The sequence below is a fragment of the Theropithecus gelada genome, chromosome 12, assembly GCF_003255815.1.
Source record: "Theropithecus gelada isolate Dixy chromosome 12, Tgel_1.0, whole genome shotgun sequence".
NCBI lineage: Eukaryota > Metazoa > Chordata > Mammalia > Primates > Cercopithecidae > Theropithecus > Theropithecus gelada.
The window spans coordinates 51,579,231-51,595,679 of record NC_037680.1 but is presented as its reverse complement, the minus strand read 5'-3'; the positions used below and the strand labels follow the sequence as shown (position 1 = coordinate 51,595,679).

The 16,449-nt window shown below is 41.1% G+C and overlaps 1 protein-coding gene, 1 non-coding gene and 1 pseudogene across 4 annotated transcripts; 1 reads left to right on the top strand and 2 right to left on the bottom strand.

Moving 5' to 3' along the window:
• Positions 1–1,658: 1,658 nt before the first annotated feature.
• On the bottom strand, positions 1,659–1,765 carry LOC112636888. Its single transcript, XR_003122342.1, has one exon. It is a non-coding gene; the product is annotated as a U6 spliceosomal RNA (small nuclear RNA).
• Positions 1,766–7,716: 5,951 nt separating this feature from the next.
• On the bottom strand, positions 7,717–8,119 carry LOC112635849 (annotated as a pseudogene).
• A 2,114-nt stretch (positions 8,120–10,233) lies between these two features.
• ATP5MC3 (ATP synthase membrane subunit c locus 3) lies at positions 10,234–16,430 on the top strand. Of its 3 annotated transcripts, none has more exons than XM_025404966.1 (5): positions 11,108–11,211; positions 11,401–11,512; positions 12,710–12,787; positions 13,471–13,664; positions 14,315–16,428. In XM_025404966.1, exons 2-5 carry the CDS (start codon positions 11,474–11,476, stop codon positions 14,427–14,429), a joined length of 426 nt encoding a protein of 141 aa, XP_025260751.1. In that variant the 5' UTR covers positions 11,108–11,211; positions 11,401–11,473; the 3' UTR covers positions 14,430–16,428. The 3 variants fall into 3 exon arrangements, with proteins under 3 accessions (XP_025260753.1, XP_025260751.1, XP_025260752.1); XM_025404967.1 differs by having other exon boundaries at positions 11,162–11,211; positions 11,384–11,512; XM_025404968.1 differs by having other exon boundaries at positions 10,234–11,512; positions 14,295–16,430.
• The last annotated feature ends 19 nt before the right edge of the window (positions 16,431–16,449 follow it).

Here is a 16,449-nt window from a genome sequence, read left to right as displayed (position 1 = left end):
TTTGCCATGGGTTCAAACATCCTCCTTTAGCTCAGAGAAGTTTGTTATTACCCATCGTCTGAAGCCTTCTCTCAACTCGTCAAAGTCATTCTCCACCCAGCTTTGTTTCATTGCTGGCAAGGAGCTGCGCTCCTTTGAAGGAGAAGAGGCGCTCTGATTTTTAGAATTTTTAGCTTTTCTGCTCTTGTTTATCCCCATCTTTGTGGTTTTATGGTCTTTGAGCATGGTGACAAACAGATGGGGTTTTGGTGTGGATGTCCTTTCTGTTTGTTAGTTTTCTTTCTAACAGTCAGGACCCCCAGCTGCAAGTCTGCTGGAGTTTGTTGGAGGCCCACTCCTGACCCTGTTTGCCTGGGTATCACCAGCAGAGGCTGCAGAACAGCAAATATTGCAGAACAGCAAATGTTGCTGCCTGATCCTTCCTGTGGAAGCTTCATCTAAGAGGGGCACCTGGCCGTATGAGGTGTCAGTTGGCCCCTACTGGGAGGTGCCTCCTAGTTAGGCTAATCAGGGGTCAGGGACCCACTTGAGGAGGCAGTCTGTCCGTTCTCATATCTCAAACTCCATGCTGGGAGAACCACTACTCTCTTCAAAGCTGTCAGACAGGGATGTTTAAGTCTGCAGAAGTTTCTGCTGCCTTTTGTTCAGCTATCCCTGCCCCCAGAGGTGGAGTCTACAGAGGCAGGCAGGCCTCCTTGAGCTGCAGTGGGCTCCACCCAGTTTGAGCTTCCTGGCCACTTTGTTTACCTCAAGCCTCAGCAATGGTGTGTACCCCTCCCCCAGCCTCACTGCTGCCTTGCAGTTGGATCTCAGACTGCTGTGCTAGCAGTGAGCAAGGTTCCATGGGTGTGGGACCCTCCAAGCTAGGCATGGGATATAACCTCCTGGTGTGCTGTTTGCTAAGACCATTGGAAAAGTGCAGTATTAGGGTGGGAGTGTCCCAATTTTTCAGGTGCCGTCTGTCACAGCTTCCCTTGGCTAGAAAATGGAATTCCCCAACCCCTTGTGCTTTTTGGGTGAGGCGATGCCCTGCCTTGCTTTGGCTCACGCCTGTGGGCTGCACCCAGTGTACAACAAGCCCCAGTGAGATGAACCTGATACCTCAGTTGGAAATGCAGAAATCACCAGTCTTTTGCATTGCTCACACTAGGAGCTGTAGACTGGAGCTGTTTCTATTTGGTCATTTTGGAACTTCTTTTTTTTTTTTTTTTTTTTTTTTTTTGAGATGGAGTCTCGCTCTGTCACCAGGCTGGAGTGCAGTGGCACATCTTGGCTCACTGCTACCTCCACCTCCCAAGTTCAAGCAATTCTCCTGCCTCAGCCTCCCAAGTAGCTAGGACTACAGGTGCGCACCACCATGCCCAGCTAATTTTTGTATTTTTTGTAGAGAGGGGGTTTCACCATGTTGGACAGGATGGTCTCGATCTCTTGACCTTGTTATCCACCTACCAGATCCTCCCAAAGTGCTGGGATTACAGGCGTGAGCCACCGCACCCAGCCCAGCTTCTAGTTTTATTCCCTCTGACTTATTCCTTCCCCTACAGGTGACTATGAACCTTCTATTTTTTAAATATAAGAAATAAATTTGTAATTCTCTTCATGTCTTAGATAAAATCACATATCTCTCTTCACTTCTGAGATAAATGATAGCATACTATAAAAATATGGAATACTTGATGGATTTATGTTTTGTCCTTGCATAGGAGCCATGCTAATCTTCTCTATATCATTAAAATGTTGCTATATGTGCTGCTGAAACAAGCACTTAGGAGATCAAGATTTTACATGGGTAAAAATTGTGGAGCTAGACATGGTCTAGAGAGAGAAGGCTTTAGTAGGTGCTACCATAAAGAATCTTATATAGTCAGGAGACACCATAAAGATGCCAAGTGTCCAAAGAGAGAGTAAGTGGCCTGGGAATGGACCAAAAATATCAAAAGAAGAAGTGAAAAGATGACCACAAACAAACATTCATACCTGACAACTCAATGTAGGGCCTAGTTCTTCCTCAACCTATGTTCCATTCCTGTCAATATTTATTATATCATGCAATGGATACATACAGGGCTTTAATGTTTTGGGTTTTTTGATGAATTCTTTAGTCACATGAGAGTATAAACACAGAATCCTTCATAGACATACAAAAATGTCCAAGTATTTTAAACTCATACCACCAATTTTAAAATATTCCTTGGGTTCTTTGTTTGAATTTTGCAATATTCAAAAGAAATACTGGAGGCAATCCTAATTTTTCTCAAGAGACACACATCTTAGCTAAAAGAGAAGAATAATTATGGTACTGGGAAAACTGGATATCCATATGAAGAAGACTGAAATTGATCCCTATCTCTTGCCTTACATAAAAATCAAATCAAAATGGATTAAAGACGACTTAAATCTAAGACGTCAAACTATGAAACTACTGCAAGAAAATATTGAGAAAACTCTCCAGGGCATTGGTCTGGGCAAAAATTTCTTGAGTAATACCCCACAAGCACAGGCAACCAAAGCAAAGATGGACAAATGGAATCACATCAAGTTAAAAAGCTTCTGCACAGCGAAGGAAACGATCAAAGTGAAGAGACAACCCACAGAATGGGAGAAAATATGTGCAGACTACCCATCTGACAAGAGATTAATGACCAGAATATATAAGGAAGTCAAACAACTTTACAGGAAAAAATATATAATAATCTGATTTTAAAATGGACCAAAGATTTGAAGATATCAAAAGAAGATATACAAATGACAAACAGGTATATGAAAAGGTGCTAAACATCACTGGTCATCAGAGAAATGCAAATCAAAATTACAGTGAGATATCATCTTACCCCAGTTAAAATGGCTTTTATCCAAAAAACAGGCCATAAAAAATGCTCGCAAGGATGTGAAGGAAAGGGAACCTTCGTACACTGTTAGTAGGAATGTAAATTAGCACAACCACTATGGAGAACAGTTTAGAGGTTCCTCAAAAAACTAAAAATAGAGCCCCCATATGATCCAGCAAACTACTGGATATATACCCACGAGAAAGGAAATCACTATGTCGAAGATATATATACACTCCCATGTTTACTGCAGCACTATTCACACAACAGCCAAAATTTGGAAGCGGCCTCTAAGTGTCCATCAGCAGATGAATGGATGAAGAAAATGTGGTAATTATACACAATGAAGTACTATTCAGCCATAACAAAAAAATCAGATTCTGACATTTGCAACAACATGGATGGAACTGGAGGACATTATGTCAAATGAAATAAGCCAGGAACAAAGGGATAAACATCGGTTGTTCTCACTTACCTGTGCAATAAAAAAATTAAGACAATTGCACTCATGGAGATAGAAAATGAAAGGATGGTTACCAGAGGACAGGAAGGGTAGTGGAGGGTGGGGGTAGGAGAAAAGGGGGGATGGTTAATGGGTACAAAAAGTAAAAAATAAAAAGAATGAGGCCGGACGTGGTGGCTCAAGCCTGTAATCCGAGCACTTTGGGAGGCCGAGACTGGCAGATCATGAGGTCAAGAGATCGAGACCATCCTGGCTAACCCGGTGAATCCCCGTCTCTACTAAAAAATACAAAAAACTAGCCGGGCGAGGTGGCGGGCGCCTGTAGTCCCAGCTACTCAGGAGGCTGAGGCAGGAGAATGGCGTAAACCCGGGAGGCGGAGCTTGCAGTGAGCTGAGATCCAGCCGCTGCACTCCAGCCTGGACGACAGAGCTAGACTCCGTCTCAAAAAAATAAATAAATAAATAAATAAATACATAAATAAAATAAAAATAAAAATAAAAAGAATGAATAAGACCTAGTATTTAATAGCACAACATGGTGACTATAGTCAATAATAATTTAATCGTACATTTTAAAATAGGTAAACGGGCTGGGCACAGTGGCTCAAGCCTGTAATCCCAGCACTTTGGGAGGCTGAAGCAGGCTCACCTGAGGTCAGGAGATCAAGACCATCTTGGCTAACATGATGAAAGCCCATCTCTACTAAAAATACAAAAAATTAGCCAGGCATGGTGGCACGCACCTATAGTCCCACCTACTCAGGAGGCTGAGGCAGGAGAATTGCTTGCACCCTGGAGGTGGAGGGTGCAGTGAGCCGAGATTGTGCCACTGCACTCCAGTCTGGTGACAGAGCGAGACTCTGTCTCAAAAAAATAAAAATAAAATAAAATAAAATAAAATAAAATAGGTAAACAGGTGTAATAGGATTGTTTGTAACACAAAGGATAAATGCTTGAGGGGATGGGTAGCCAATACCCTATGATGTGATTATTACACATTGCATGCCTGTCCCAAAATATCTCATGTACCCCATAAATATATACACCTACTGTGTATCCACATAAATTACAAATAAAAAAGGATAATAAAATTATTGCCAATCATTTCATACATACTATTTATTATCAAGAAAACATTTATTGAGTGACTACTATGTTTAACACTCTGTTAAGTGCTATGAGAGACATAGCATGCATTAGACATAATGCCTGCCGTTGAGAATCTTACTATCTGTGCTAGTTATTAACTTATGACTTCTTAAGTTATTGACTTATAACTTATGACTTCTCAGCTACAAATCCATCTTTTTTTCCCTTGCTTTGTTATTCTGGAGCTGGACCCTGTAAGCTGGACCCTGCCAAATTTCTGCTTTGGCAATGGTAAAATGATAGGTTCTGCCAATAGAAGATGATGGAGAGACACTGGGAGGCCAGAGCAGAGGAAAGGACTTGACATTCTTCTTCTGGTAGACTTTTTTGTGTGGAGCCAGTGGATTGGTTTGCAGGCAGGGCCTAGTAGTATTCACCTCTACAGTCCTCACAATTCAGTTACGGCCCATGCTTCCAGCAAGTTTCTTAGCACAGGTGGACTACACATTCTTGTGGCAGTCACACATTCTCCTCTAAATTTCTCAGGTTCCTTCTTCTTGTACGTTCTTCTTCAGCCAAGGTTAGTAGCCATGCCTACAGGAGTACCACTGGACCCCTTAGAGTCCACTCTGCTCCTTTTAGACATCTTTCACTGGTCAATGGTTTTTTTTATGTTAAATTTTCCCTGTTCAAATCACAGATATGTTTTTTGTCTACTGATTGGTCCCTAGCAGACATACCATACCATCAAATAAGGAAGAAAAGGCAGATGTAAATTCATGTAAATTTGGGGGGAGAAGGGGCACTTCAGCTGTAATCACAGCCCAAAGGCCAAAGATCTTCAGAAATGTAAGTCTACAAAATTATCTATTAGTTTGGGTTGTGTTTAGCTGCATATAACAGAAACTGGCTTCAGTGACTTAGCCAAATAGAGATTTATTTTTTTCATGTGACATGAACTCCATAAATAGGCAATTAAGGGCTGCTTACTCCAAAAAAAAGTGAAAAATTCCGGTTCCTACTTTCCAGATTCTCCATCCTTAACGTGTGACTTTTGTTCTTGTAGTTGTAATATTGCTGCCTCCCATCCAGACATTAGATCTGTATTCCAGAAAGAAAAAAAAAAAAGGTAATGGAAAAGAAAGAATGATCCCTTCGAATCTATCCCTTTTCTGCACATTCTTAGGGGCATCACCAAGTAACTTCAACTCACATGTCATTGACCATTCCTAATCATAAGGGAATCTGAGAAGCTCAGCATTTTTTAAACTGGGGACAGATCTCTGTAAGTAAGAAAAAAAGGAGAGAATGGATGTTGGATAGGCAACTAGCTGTGTCTGCCACAAATTGAAAAATTAGAAAATTACTTACATTTGAGATGGGCAAGAATTAGCAGAGGGATTTTATTTCATTTCCATATACTTGTTCATTTTCTTTTCATGTAAGTAGTCTTTTTATATTAATTATACACTATGACATACAATTGTTTTTTCCTCAATAACTAGCATATCTTACCAGAAAAGAAGGACGGAATAACATTTATTTTATTAGGACATTGTTTTCATGTAACTCGTTTATAAAGTTTAGCCTAGACCTAAGGAGGACATGGAGACATACATTTACTCTTAGTGTCTTACTAAATTATCTGTGGCCCGTTTAGTAAATATTCTAGTCCAGTATACTAGATGTCATTAAAGTGGTTAAATAATTTGTAGAATAGTAAAAAATGAAGTTTAAGGACAAAATTTTCTACACTAGAAATTGATTAGCAGAGTAGGTAGTTAGTTGGTAGATCTGGGAGTGTTAGGATCTATTTAAGAGATACCTAGAAATCTTTTCTATCTGAATCATGCCATCTTTCAAGTCCTAGCTCAAGTTTCTCTTCAGTAAGTTACTTTCTGACCAGGACAGTCTCTTTTCTAATGCAATTTCCCTTAGTGTATCACACAACTTTGTCCTGGAATGTGTAGTAATTTGTATTTTTCTCTAATTTTTTATATATATCAGTCCAATTTCTCATATGCCCCAATTATATTGCAAACTCTTACCTTTTCCCTGTGTCCTCACAATGTTCAAAGAAAGGGCATAGTATTGATTTGAGCTAACCTCAATTGAATGTCCTATAAAACTAGTGCAGGTTCAGAGGCTTTTTTTTGTTTTTTTCAAAGAGAAATTGATAACAAATTAAAGCCAATAATAAGATACAAAAGCTTTTATAAGAAAAACTAAATATAATAACAGCCTGGAATATTTTAAACTTATATTTCTGATTTTCATTTCAACAATTTTTTTTTATAACACCAGCACGAGAAGGCTGGTGAAACTTTTGCAGGCTATTAATGTTTTTTAAAAAAACTTTTAAGACAGGGTGTCATTTCCATCACCCAGTCTGGAGTACAGTGGTGTAATTTTGTCTCACTGCAACCTCCACCTCCCAGGCTCAAGGGATCCTCCTGCCTCAGCCTCCCAAGTAGCTGGGACTACAGGTGTACACCATCATGCCCAGCTAATTTTTGTATTTTTTGTAGATGGGGTTTTGCTATGTTGCCAGGCTGGTCTCAAACTCCTAAACTCAAGTGATCCACCCACCTTGACCTCCCAAAGTGCTCGTATTACAGGCCTGAGCCAGCATGCCTGGCCTAAAATGTTCAAAAGTAGATAATTTAAATATCTTTCCATGTGGTCACTTGGAATTACCTCACTAAAGTTAATGATAACAATCCTACTATACCTCAATACTTCAAGGAAACGGAGTTAGTAACCAAGACCTGGGCTTCTTTCTATCTGGTTTGCTATGAGCTACACTTGGAATTTTAAACTGAAATTCTCCATTGTAAGATGCTGCTACTGACGGATGCGGTGGCTCATTCCTGTAACCCCAGCTCTTTGGGAGGCTGAGATGGATAGTTTAAGCCTAGGAGTTGGAGATCAGCCTGGGCATCATAGGGAGATCCTGGCTCAATAAAAAATTTAAAAATTAGCAGGTGTGGTGGTGCATGCCTGTAGTCCCAGCTACTCAGAAGACTGAGGTGGGAGGATTGTTTGAGCCTGGGAGATCGAAGCTGCAGTGAGCTATGGTCCAACCACTGCACTCCAGCTTGGATGATAGAGCAAGACCTTGTCTCAAAAAAAAAGAGATGCTGCTACCTCCACATGGATCTCAAAGAAGTAGTGAATATTTAGCAGACAGTGTTTCCTGTTTTAGTTATCTATTACTAAATAGATATTAGCACTTCATAATAAACAACCTTAAAACGTAATAGCTTCAAATGACAACGTTTCTTTTTTTTTCTTTTAGTACCAGAGTCCATGAAGCATTTTATTTGTGAATATGTATTACATCGCTAAAAAAAAGAATCCCAGGATTTCCCCTCCTGTGTGTTTTCTTCTGGCTTCTTCATGGTCCATGATACCAGCTGAGGTTGTCAGTACAATGAAACCAAACTAGAGGGATAGAAGCAGATTATTCTGACATTTTTCCAGATGTTTGAGTTGCACATCAAATCTGGGACTGATAACTCAACACTTGTTTAGCCTGCCTGTGATCACAACAATTTTTCCCAGTTCTGTGATCATCAATGATCTCAAATTCGCCAATGTAACCATACTTCCCCATCACAATGAGAAACCGGATGATGATGTTGGAGCACAGCTTAGTAAGAACCTGGCGTTTGCCTCTCCTTTCGGCATTGTTGATGCCCTTGAGAGCATCAGGCAGGACATTCATGTGCACCATTGTGGCAGCACGAAAAGATAGCGAAAAGACCCAAACGACAACCCTTTCATTGCTCTTGACACTGGATCAGGAATTTGGGTAAAGCTCATTTGGATGGCTCATTTCTGTTCCTCGTGGTGTTGGGAAGGCTTGACGAGAGCTAGAGATCCAAGAAGGCCTCACTCATATGTGTTGGACACCTCAATTCTCTTTCTCCGGCCTTTTTTCTGTCCAGGTGGTTTCTGGACAGGGCTATATTTGGGAGTGATCTGTCATACTTCTCTTTACTATCAGATTCCTATCTTCATCCTGCCATCATCACTCAGACTATCATCATCACCCAGTCTTATCAGATATTGCCAAATTATGATGTCATAACTTACTATGATTTTCCCCACTGTCCATGAAAAAACAAAGAAAGGATTAGATACTTCTCAGGGAGTTCCCTGTTCATCTTTAGGGCCTCACTTTAGTCCTCTCATAAGGTACTTTTTTTTTCTTCAAACTTCCTCAGTGCAAATATCCACCCTCAATCAACACGGGTTGGTGTTACTCCAATTCACTCCCCTTTCTTTTTCTTTTCTTTTTTTTTTTTTTTTTTTTTGAGATAGAGAGTCTCGCTCTGTTGCCCAGACTGGAGTGCAGTAGGGTGATCTCCTCTCACTGCAACCTCCGACTCCCAGGTTCACACCATTCTCCTGCCTCAGCCTCCTGAGTACTGGGACTACAGGCACCTGTCACCATGCTTGGCTAATTTTTTGTATTTTTAGTAGAGACGGGGTTTCACTGTGTTAGCCAGTATGGTCTCCATCTCCTGATCTCGTGATCCGCCCGCCCCGGCCTCCCAAAGTGCTGGGATTACAGGCGTGAACTACCGCGCCCGGCCTTCACTCGCCTCTCTCTTTTTTTGAGATGGAGTCTTGCTCTGTCGCCCAGGCTGGAGTGCAATGGCGCGATCTCGGCTCACTGCAAGCTCCGCCTCCCGGGTTCACGCTATTCTCCTGAGGCAGCTTCCAGAGTAGCTGGGACCACAGGCGCGGGCCACCACGCCCAGCTAATTTTTTGTATTTTTTTTTTTTTTTTTTTGGTAGAGACGGGGTTTCACTGTGTTAGCCAGGATGGTCTCCATCTCCTGACCTCGTGATCCCTCCGCCTTGGCCTCCCAAAGTGCTGGGATTGCAGGCATGAGCCACGGCGCCCAGCCACTCCCCTCTTTCTATAATGCAAATCTTAGGATGCAAAAGCAAGCAAAGTCTTGAGTTAATCTATCTAGAATAGCACCGTGGAGTCACAGCCATGTTCAGGCCTATCCACAGAACAGACTAGCCTGGATTTCGGAACCTATGTCTTTCCCTGCCATAGCAAGTACTCCATATGCAACTTGGAAGCAGCCACTATGGATCTTGGCTTCTTTCTTGCTTTTTCCTCAATAGTTACCGCCACTGATTTAGTGCTAAAGAAATAGGAACATCACTTAAAACCATGTCTACGGGCCGAGCGCATATGGCTAACATGGTGAAACCCTGTCTCTACTAAAAAAAATACAAAAAAAACTAGCCGGGCGCGGTGGCAGGCGCCTCTAGTCCCAGCTACTCGGGAGGCTGAGGCAGGAGAATGGCGTAAACGCGGGAGGCAGAGCTTGCAGTGAGCTGAGGTCCGGCCACTGCACTCCAGCCTGGGCGACAGAGCGAGACTCCATCTCAAAAAAAAAAAAAAAATCTCTATGCATAAATCCACTTAGAATAATTTTTCCCCCTAGAGGATATATTATTGAAGTACAGGGCTTTATTGTTTATTCTACTGCAGACACCACAGGACACCACGTTCTTCAGGTTAGAATTGAGTACTTGAGAAACTATATGAATAATTGCTTGTTGAACTGTACATGTGAATTATCTCTATTTTCCAGCTAACGATTGAGCCTAAAATCATTAGTATTTTTGTAATTTTGAACCATGTGCATTTGAAGTTGGATTAGTGACAAAGTCTTATTCATTTTTCAAGTGTTAGTTCTGAGGGCTTCTCCCCAGCGTTGCTGCTAGATAATACTGCACCTTTGCGCTAACAAGTAAAAAGCTGATCCTCCAGGTTGATGTTGTCTCATGCCAGGGCTCTAGGCAGAATGGGCTGGAGTTCAGTCCCCAGCCACCTTCTTAGCAGGGCATTCTAGATGTTTAATCTTTTATGTTGACGTGTTGATATCACTTCCATTAGCCATTTGTTAGAATTACTAAATTAAATTTACATAATTCAAGGATCTAAAAAGACCAGAAGTTCAGTCAGAATCATTTTTCTGAGATATTTCTGCATTCCTCTGAAGAAGATAATTTGTTCAAACTTAACAAAAACAGGTGTTAAAATTGAGTAGGTTTTGAGAATACTCAGACTTTAGTCTCAAGCCCTACATGAAATATATTACAATCCCTTAAATCTTCCAATCTTAGAGCTAGAAGACAAGTTGAGCACCCTCACTTTACCCAGGGGCAATTTTGTGTCCCAGATGACAAAGCTCTTAGATCTACTCATTTGCTTACGGCTCCACCAGTACTTCTAGGTCAGGTCCTCTTTCACCTGAAGGATTAGCCATACTTCTGGAACCATTTTCCAGGTTCCTTGAAATAAATATCTTCGCTTTGCTGGGGACCCTAGTTTCCTGTTAAGTAGTGAATGACCCTTCTTTCCTCCCGCCAGCCACAGTCCTATTTCACAGAGGAAGAGAATGACCAGCAAAGTCAACTTCTACTACAGAGAAGTAGCAACTGATAAAAGGCCAAATCTTACAACGTGAAGAAAAAGACCCACTATCCTGCAGCCAACTCGTATCAAAAGTTAATTTATTTAGTCCTCTCTGCCGGGGCTAGTCTACAGTTTTTCTTTTTGTCTCCCTCTTACCACTCACTGCCTGCCCAATCACCAGGTGGTTGTCGTTGTCCTTCCCGGCTAGTTGCCAATAAAGTTGTTACAAAGTGACCTTGAGTATCTCCCTTGGTGCACCCGAAACCCCGCCTTCTTCATCCGGGTGCTGCGGCGCGAATAAGAGCTGGACCGCGCTTGCGCACTCAGTCCCATTACTTCGACCTCTGCCGCTGCTGGTGCCGCAGCCACCTCTCGGGAAGGTAAGTGGAGGCCACAGGGAGCCCGGCCGGGTCAGGGCGGAGCGGCGCCCAATAGGGACCCATTCATTGTGCCGGCGCCTCACTGGGCACGGGGCCCAAACTGACGGCGTGCACGGGAGCCTGCGGGGCCTGGGTGGGAAGGACAGGCCCCTGGAGGGCACTTGACCTTAAGCCTCTTTGCCTCCGCAGAGAGGAAGAGGGAGAGGAGCCCACGTCACCTGTCACCCAGTATCTCCAGCCGCGCGGTCCCGAAGAGTGTAAGATGTTCGCCTGCGCCAAGCTCGCCTGCACGCCCGCTCTGGTGCGTAGCCCAGGCAAGGCCGGGGGGAATGAGGGCTGGGCCGCTTGTCCTGGAGCGTCCACGTTGTTGAATGGGGCAACCCTCGGGCGGGGCACACCGCCCTTCGGGAACGACTGTGTCCTCACCCATTAACCTATTGCCGTTTTCTTCCTTTCTTCCTAATCTTAGGGCATCTCAGCCTTCTCCTCGCCACTAGGGCGAGGCAGAGCAGCCGAGGCCTAGCTGTCAGGCCTCACTCGGTGTAGGTCAAACTCTCCTGTCCTTAGACCCGAGGGGCCCTTTCCCCCACCTCCTCTCAGCTTCTCTGTTGGATTGGGGTCGACCGCGAAGCCTGGAGTACTGCAGAGGATGTAGGGGGCCGCTGAGGCCTAGTTCACCTCAGCAGCGCTTTCCAGTGCCTGTCTGTAGGTCAAACTCGTTGCTGCAGAGGGAGGGACTTTGCCTTTCCGTGTGGGGGCGGAAGAAGGTGGTGGGGGAACGAGCCCAGAGTCTTTCTTCCTGCCTCTGGAGTATTATTTTCATAACAATTTTGCAGGCTTTAAGTGAGTCTAAATCTGGAGGATTTGTCTTAGAGAATCAGATCTTGGTTCTGAAGGGTTTTTCTGTGACCTTAGTTTAGTAGACACTCAAGGGCAGAGAAGTTGGACTGGAATGTGTCCTTATGGTCAGATATTTCACAGATTATTCTTAAACTGATGTAGAATTGCGTAAGTTCCTTTTTTAGACACCTTTTTTTTATGATTAATGGTCATATAGAAATATCTTTGAAATGGTCAGGGCTTATATTAACTGCTGGGCTATTTTGAATGATGAATCTTTACAGTGACACTACTAATATACTTGTTGGTCCACTTAAAATTGCCAAAGAATGTGTGGTATTTATTGCTTTTTTCTGACTTGACTTATGGCGCTACAATAATGGAAATGTCAAAAGCATTTCTTACTCTCTTTGTAATTAATTGTTATTAGAAATTTTATTTAAGGTAGCAAGCTTTACAATTTCATTAGCATGAAACGTTATTAAAATTGCTTCATGTATTAAAAATGACCAAACAGCGAAGAGTCAATTCAGAAGTCTCTGATTCATTTTTACTGCTTGCTTTTTTAGAATTCATGGTACCAGAAAAGTCATTGAAATCTTACCTGTATTCTTTCTTAATATTGGAATTCCTTTTTTTTTTTTTTTATCATTAATAGATCCGAGCTGGATCCAGAGTTGCATACAGACCAATTTCTGCATCAGTGTTATCTCGACCAGAGGCTAGGACTGGAGAGGTAATAGTAGCAATAATTGAAATTAGGTAACACTACCAAGTAAGGGTAGGGTTTTGATTAGAGTAAAGGAAAAAAACTTTATTAATAAGAGTTTGAGGGCAATTCTTTTCCACCCTTTTATCCAAAAAACTAGATGAGCCAAGTAGAGAAATTTCTCTATCCAAAACTTGACCAAGAAATACTGTGGTACTTATATTCAAGTCTATCGATTTAAGTTGCCTATATTTAAAATTATAATAGCTACAGTTATTGAAAAATCTGCTCTATTGGGCTGGATGCGATGGCTCACACCTGTGTTCCTAGCACTGTGGGAGGCCAAGGCGGGAGGATTGCTTGACCCCAGGAGTTCGAGCCTATAGTGAGCTATGATCACACCACACTGTACTGCACTCCAGCCTGGGTGACAAACCAGGTGAGACCCTCTCTTTAAAAAAAAACAAAACAAAAAACCCTACTCTAAAAGCATATTTATATATGTTGTTTCTTAATTTTCAACACGCTTTTAAGATGTAGATATTGTTATCCCTATTCTGCAAGAGTGAGATTATTCTAAGCTCTTGATTTGCCTCTTTACACTCAGCTACAAAGTAAAAAAGTAGTTATCATTTTGACAGTATGGTACTTAATTAAAATAGCTACCTGTGATTACTGATAGACCTTTACCTTTATTTTCTGTTTTCTAGGGCTCTACGGTATTTAATGGGGCCCAGAATGGTGTGTCTCAGCTAATCCAAAGGGAGTTTCAGACCAGTGCAATCAGCAGAGACATTGATACTGCTGCCAAATTTATTGGTGCAGGTGCTGCAACAGTAGGAGTGGCTGGTTCTGGTGCTGGTATTGGAACAGTCTTTGGCAGCCTTATCATTGGTTATGCCAGGTAATCATTTCTATCCCTAAATAAGTAAGTTTAAGAGCATGCTTGCAATAGTTGGAAACTTAGCTACTGAAATAATAGCTACTTTGCATTAAGTGCTTACTCTGTGTCTTGCATTACATTTAAACGGCTTTGTATGCATTACCTCACTTAATTCTCATAACAGCATTTGGGGTATTATGAGAATAACACCTATGAAGGTCTAGAGACACAGAGGTCACATTACTTGCCCAGGTCATAGCTAGTAAATGTCAGAAAATGAATTTTAACTACATCTGACTTAAGAGTCTGCATTCCTAATTGTTAAACTATTTGGGGAATAAAGTTATTAGAGCACATTCCTTAAAAGAATCAATTTATTTTATTTAAGACCTAAACTGTCAGATCTTAAAAGGTATAGACCATATTTTCAGAGGGATAAGAATGTCAGAACCCATCAAAATGAATGAAAAGTAACCATTTATGTTGAGACAGCCCCCTACCTTTACACCGTATCAGAATTGAGACTAGTATAAGAGAGATCTAGGCAAATACTCTTCCAGCAGACTTTTCAGTTTACAAAAATCCCCACACTAGTAATCTGATTCTTTAACGTTTACCAAACATGTCGAAACTAATATTTCAAAGTAACAGTCATATGTGGTCTCTTTTAGAAACCCTTCGCTGAAGCAGCAGCTGTTCTCATATGCTATCCTGGGATTTGCCTTGTCTGAAGCTATGGGTCTCTTTTGTTTGATGGTTGCTTTCTTGATTTTGTTTGCCATGTAACAAATTACTGCTTGACATGTTGGCATTCTTATTAATTACGGATGTAATTCTGTGTATCTTACTGTGACTCCGAAAACTGTAGTATTGGTGTCATGGAAATGTACGTTATTTCCAAAGTCATTTCATTAAAGATGAAAACTTTAATTTCTTCTGTGATTTGTACTTACACTAAGGTTAGATTATCACAAAGAAGAATGTGCATTCAGACAGATGCTGTCCAATTCAGAGGAAGCTACAGCTGAAAATATCCCAATGTAATTTTTATCGGAATTCTTTTATATAGTGTTCTGCATATTGTAATTCATAGGGCTTTTGTTTATTCATATAAAGGATAAATATTCGGGTGTTTTGAGCTTCTATAAAATATGGTTAATTAAAGATAGTTAATACTCAAGATGGTCTTGTGTTTTTAAGGTCTAACATCAGTTAGAATACTTCAAATCAGAATCACCTTCCAGGCAGTTGGTTCTAAAAATAAATCACGTCAGCTTTTTAGGAAATGAAGCCTTAAGCTGGGAGGTAATGTGATTTTTGTTTTTCAGTAAGTCTCACATTAAGCAATTGTGTGCTTATAATGAATCTTCCATGTCTTTTCAGAACAGGTTCAGTCCAACTAGCAGCTAGTTTCTTACTTGAACAAGACTATTAAAAACCAAATATAAAAAAGTAGACTGAATTGGTTAGATTTTTACAGCCAAAAGTTGCTGTAAGGCAGCGTTTATCACTGTTGCTAACATGTTTATAGTGGGAGTCTTGGGGATGATAGCTGGTTCAAGAGTATTTTGCTGCTAATACTTTATGTTCCTTCTTGGTCAAACTTTTCCCATTCAAAGGAAGAAGGTGGTGCTACTATAGACAGTTTTTCCCCTAGCAAATGTACCATAATATCTATCATCCAAGTTTCAGGGGTTTTTGAAAGTTGATAATTAGGAAAGCAACATTTTACTTTTTTTAGTGCCCTTTGCCTGTTTGATTTCCATTGAGAATGAGCAGTCAGTTACCAAAGTTCCTCAAGTGTGGGAAGACTGCCTCCATCAGAATCAGTGCTCGTTGAAAAAATAAAAATCCCTAGGTTCCAGACCTACTGAATTGGACTCTTTGGACACGAGATTCAGCAATCTGCATCTTTAAAAAGGCTTCCCAGGTGATTTTTGTGCATACTGTTTGAGAATCACTAAGTTATACATACGCTACCTTCTATAAAGTGAAATGAGGCCCAAAAAAGCTAAAAAGGTAGAGCTGCTGCCACGTTTTTAGTTGATTCATCATCTAGTCTATATCACCCAAAAGAATTAGAAATAGGCATTCAAACAAAAACCTGTATACAAGTATTCATAGAAGCACTACTTACAAAAGCCAAAAGGTAGAAACAACCAAATGTCTATCAGCTGATGAAAGGATAAGTAAAATACATCCATATAATGGAATATTCCGCCATGAAAATAAATGAGGCACTGATACATACTGAATAAATACAAGTGAACCCTAAAAACATGCTAAGTGGAAGAAGCCAGCCACATGATTCCATTTATATGAAATACCCCAAACAGGCAAATCCATAGTGACAAAGCCAATTAGTAGTTATCAGGAACTAGGGAGACAGGTGAAGAGGGAGTGACCGCTTAATGCGCATGGGGATTCCTTTTAGGATTATGAAAATTGGATGAATTACGGCTGATCTGATGGCAGTGGGTTATCAGAACTTATTAACATGAGTGTCATTAAAGTTGGTATATAGCCCCTCACTGCTAAATCTGGCTTAAAGATATTTTGATGAATTAGTGGTGATGGTTGCACAACATTGTAAATATACTATAATAAATGTCACGGAACTGTACACTTTAAGGTGGTTAAAATGGCAAATTTTCCATGTCTTACTGAAACTACTGTACTATGTAATACAAAGTACATAGTATAAAATTTTAAAAGTGATAGGAAAATGCTGAGATTAATAGTCATCTATTCCAAGTGTATTTTAAATAAAAACAGTCTTGGTAAAGACCTGTTCTTGGTGCTGGTT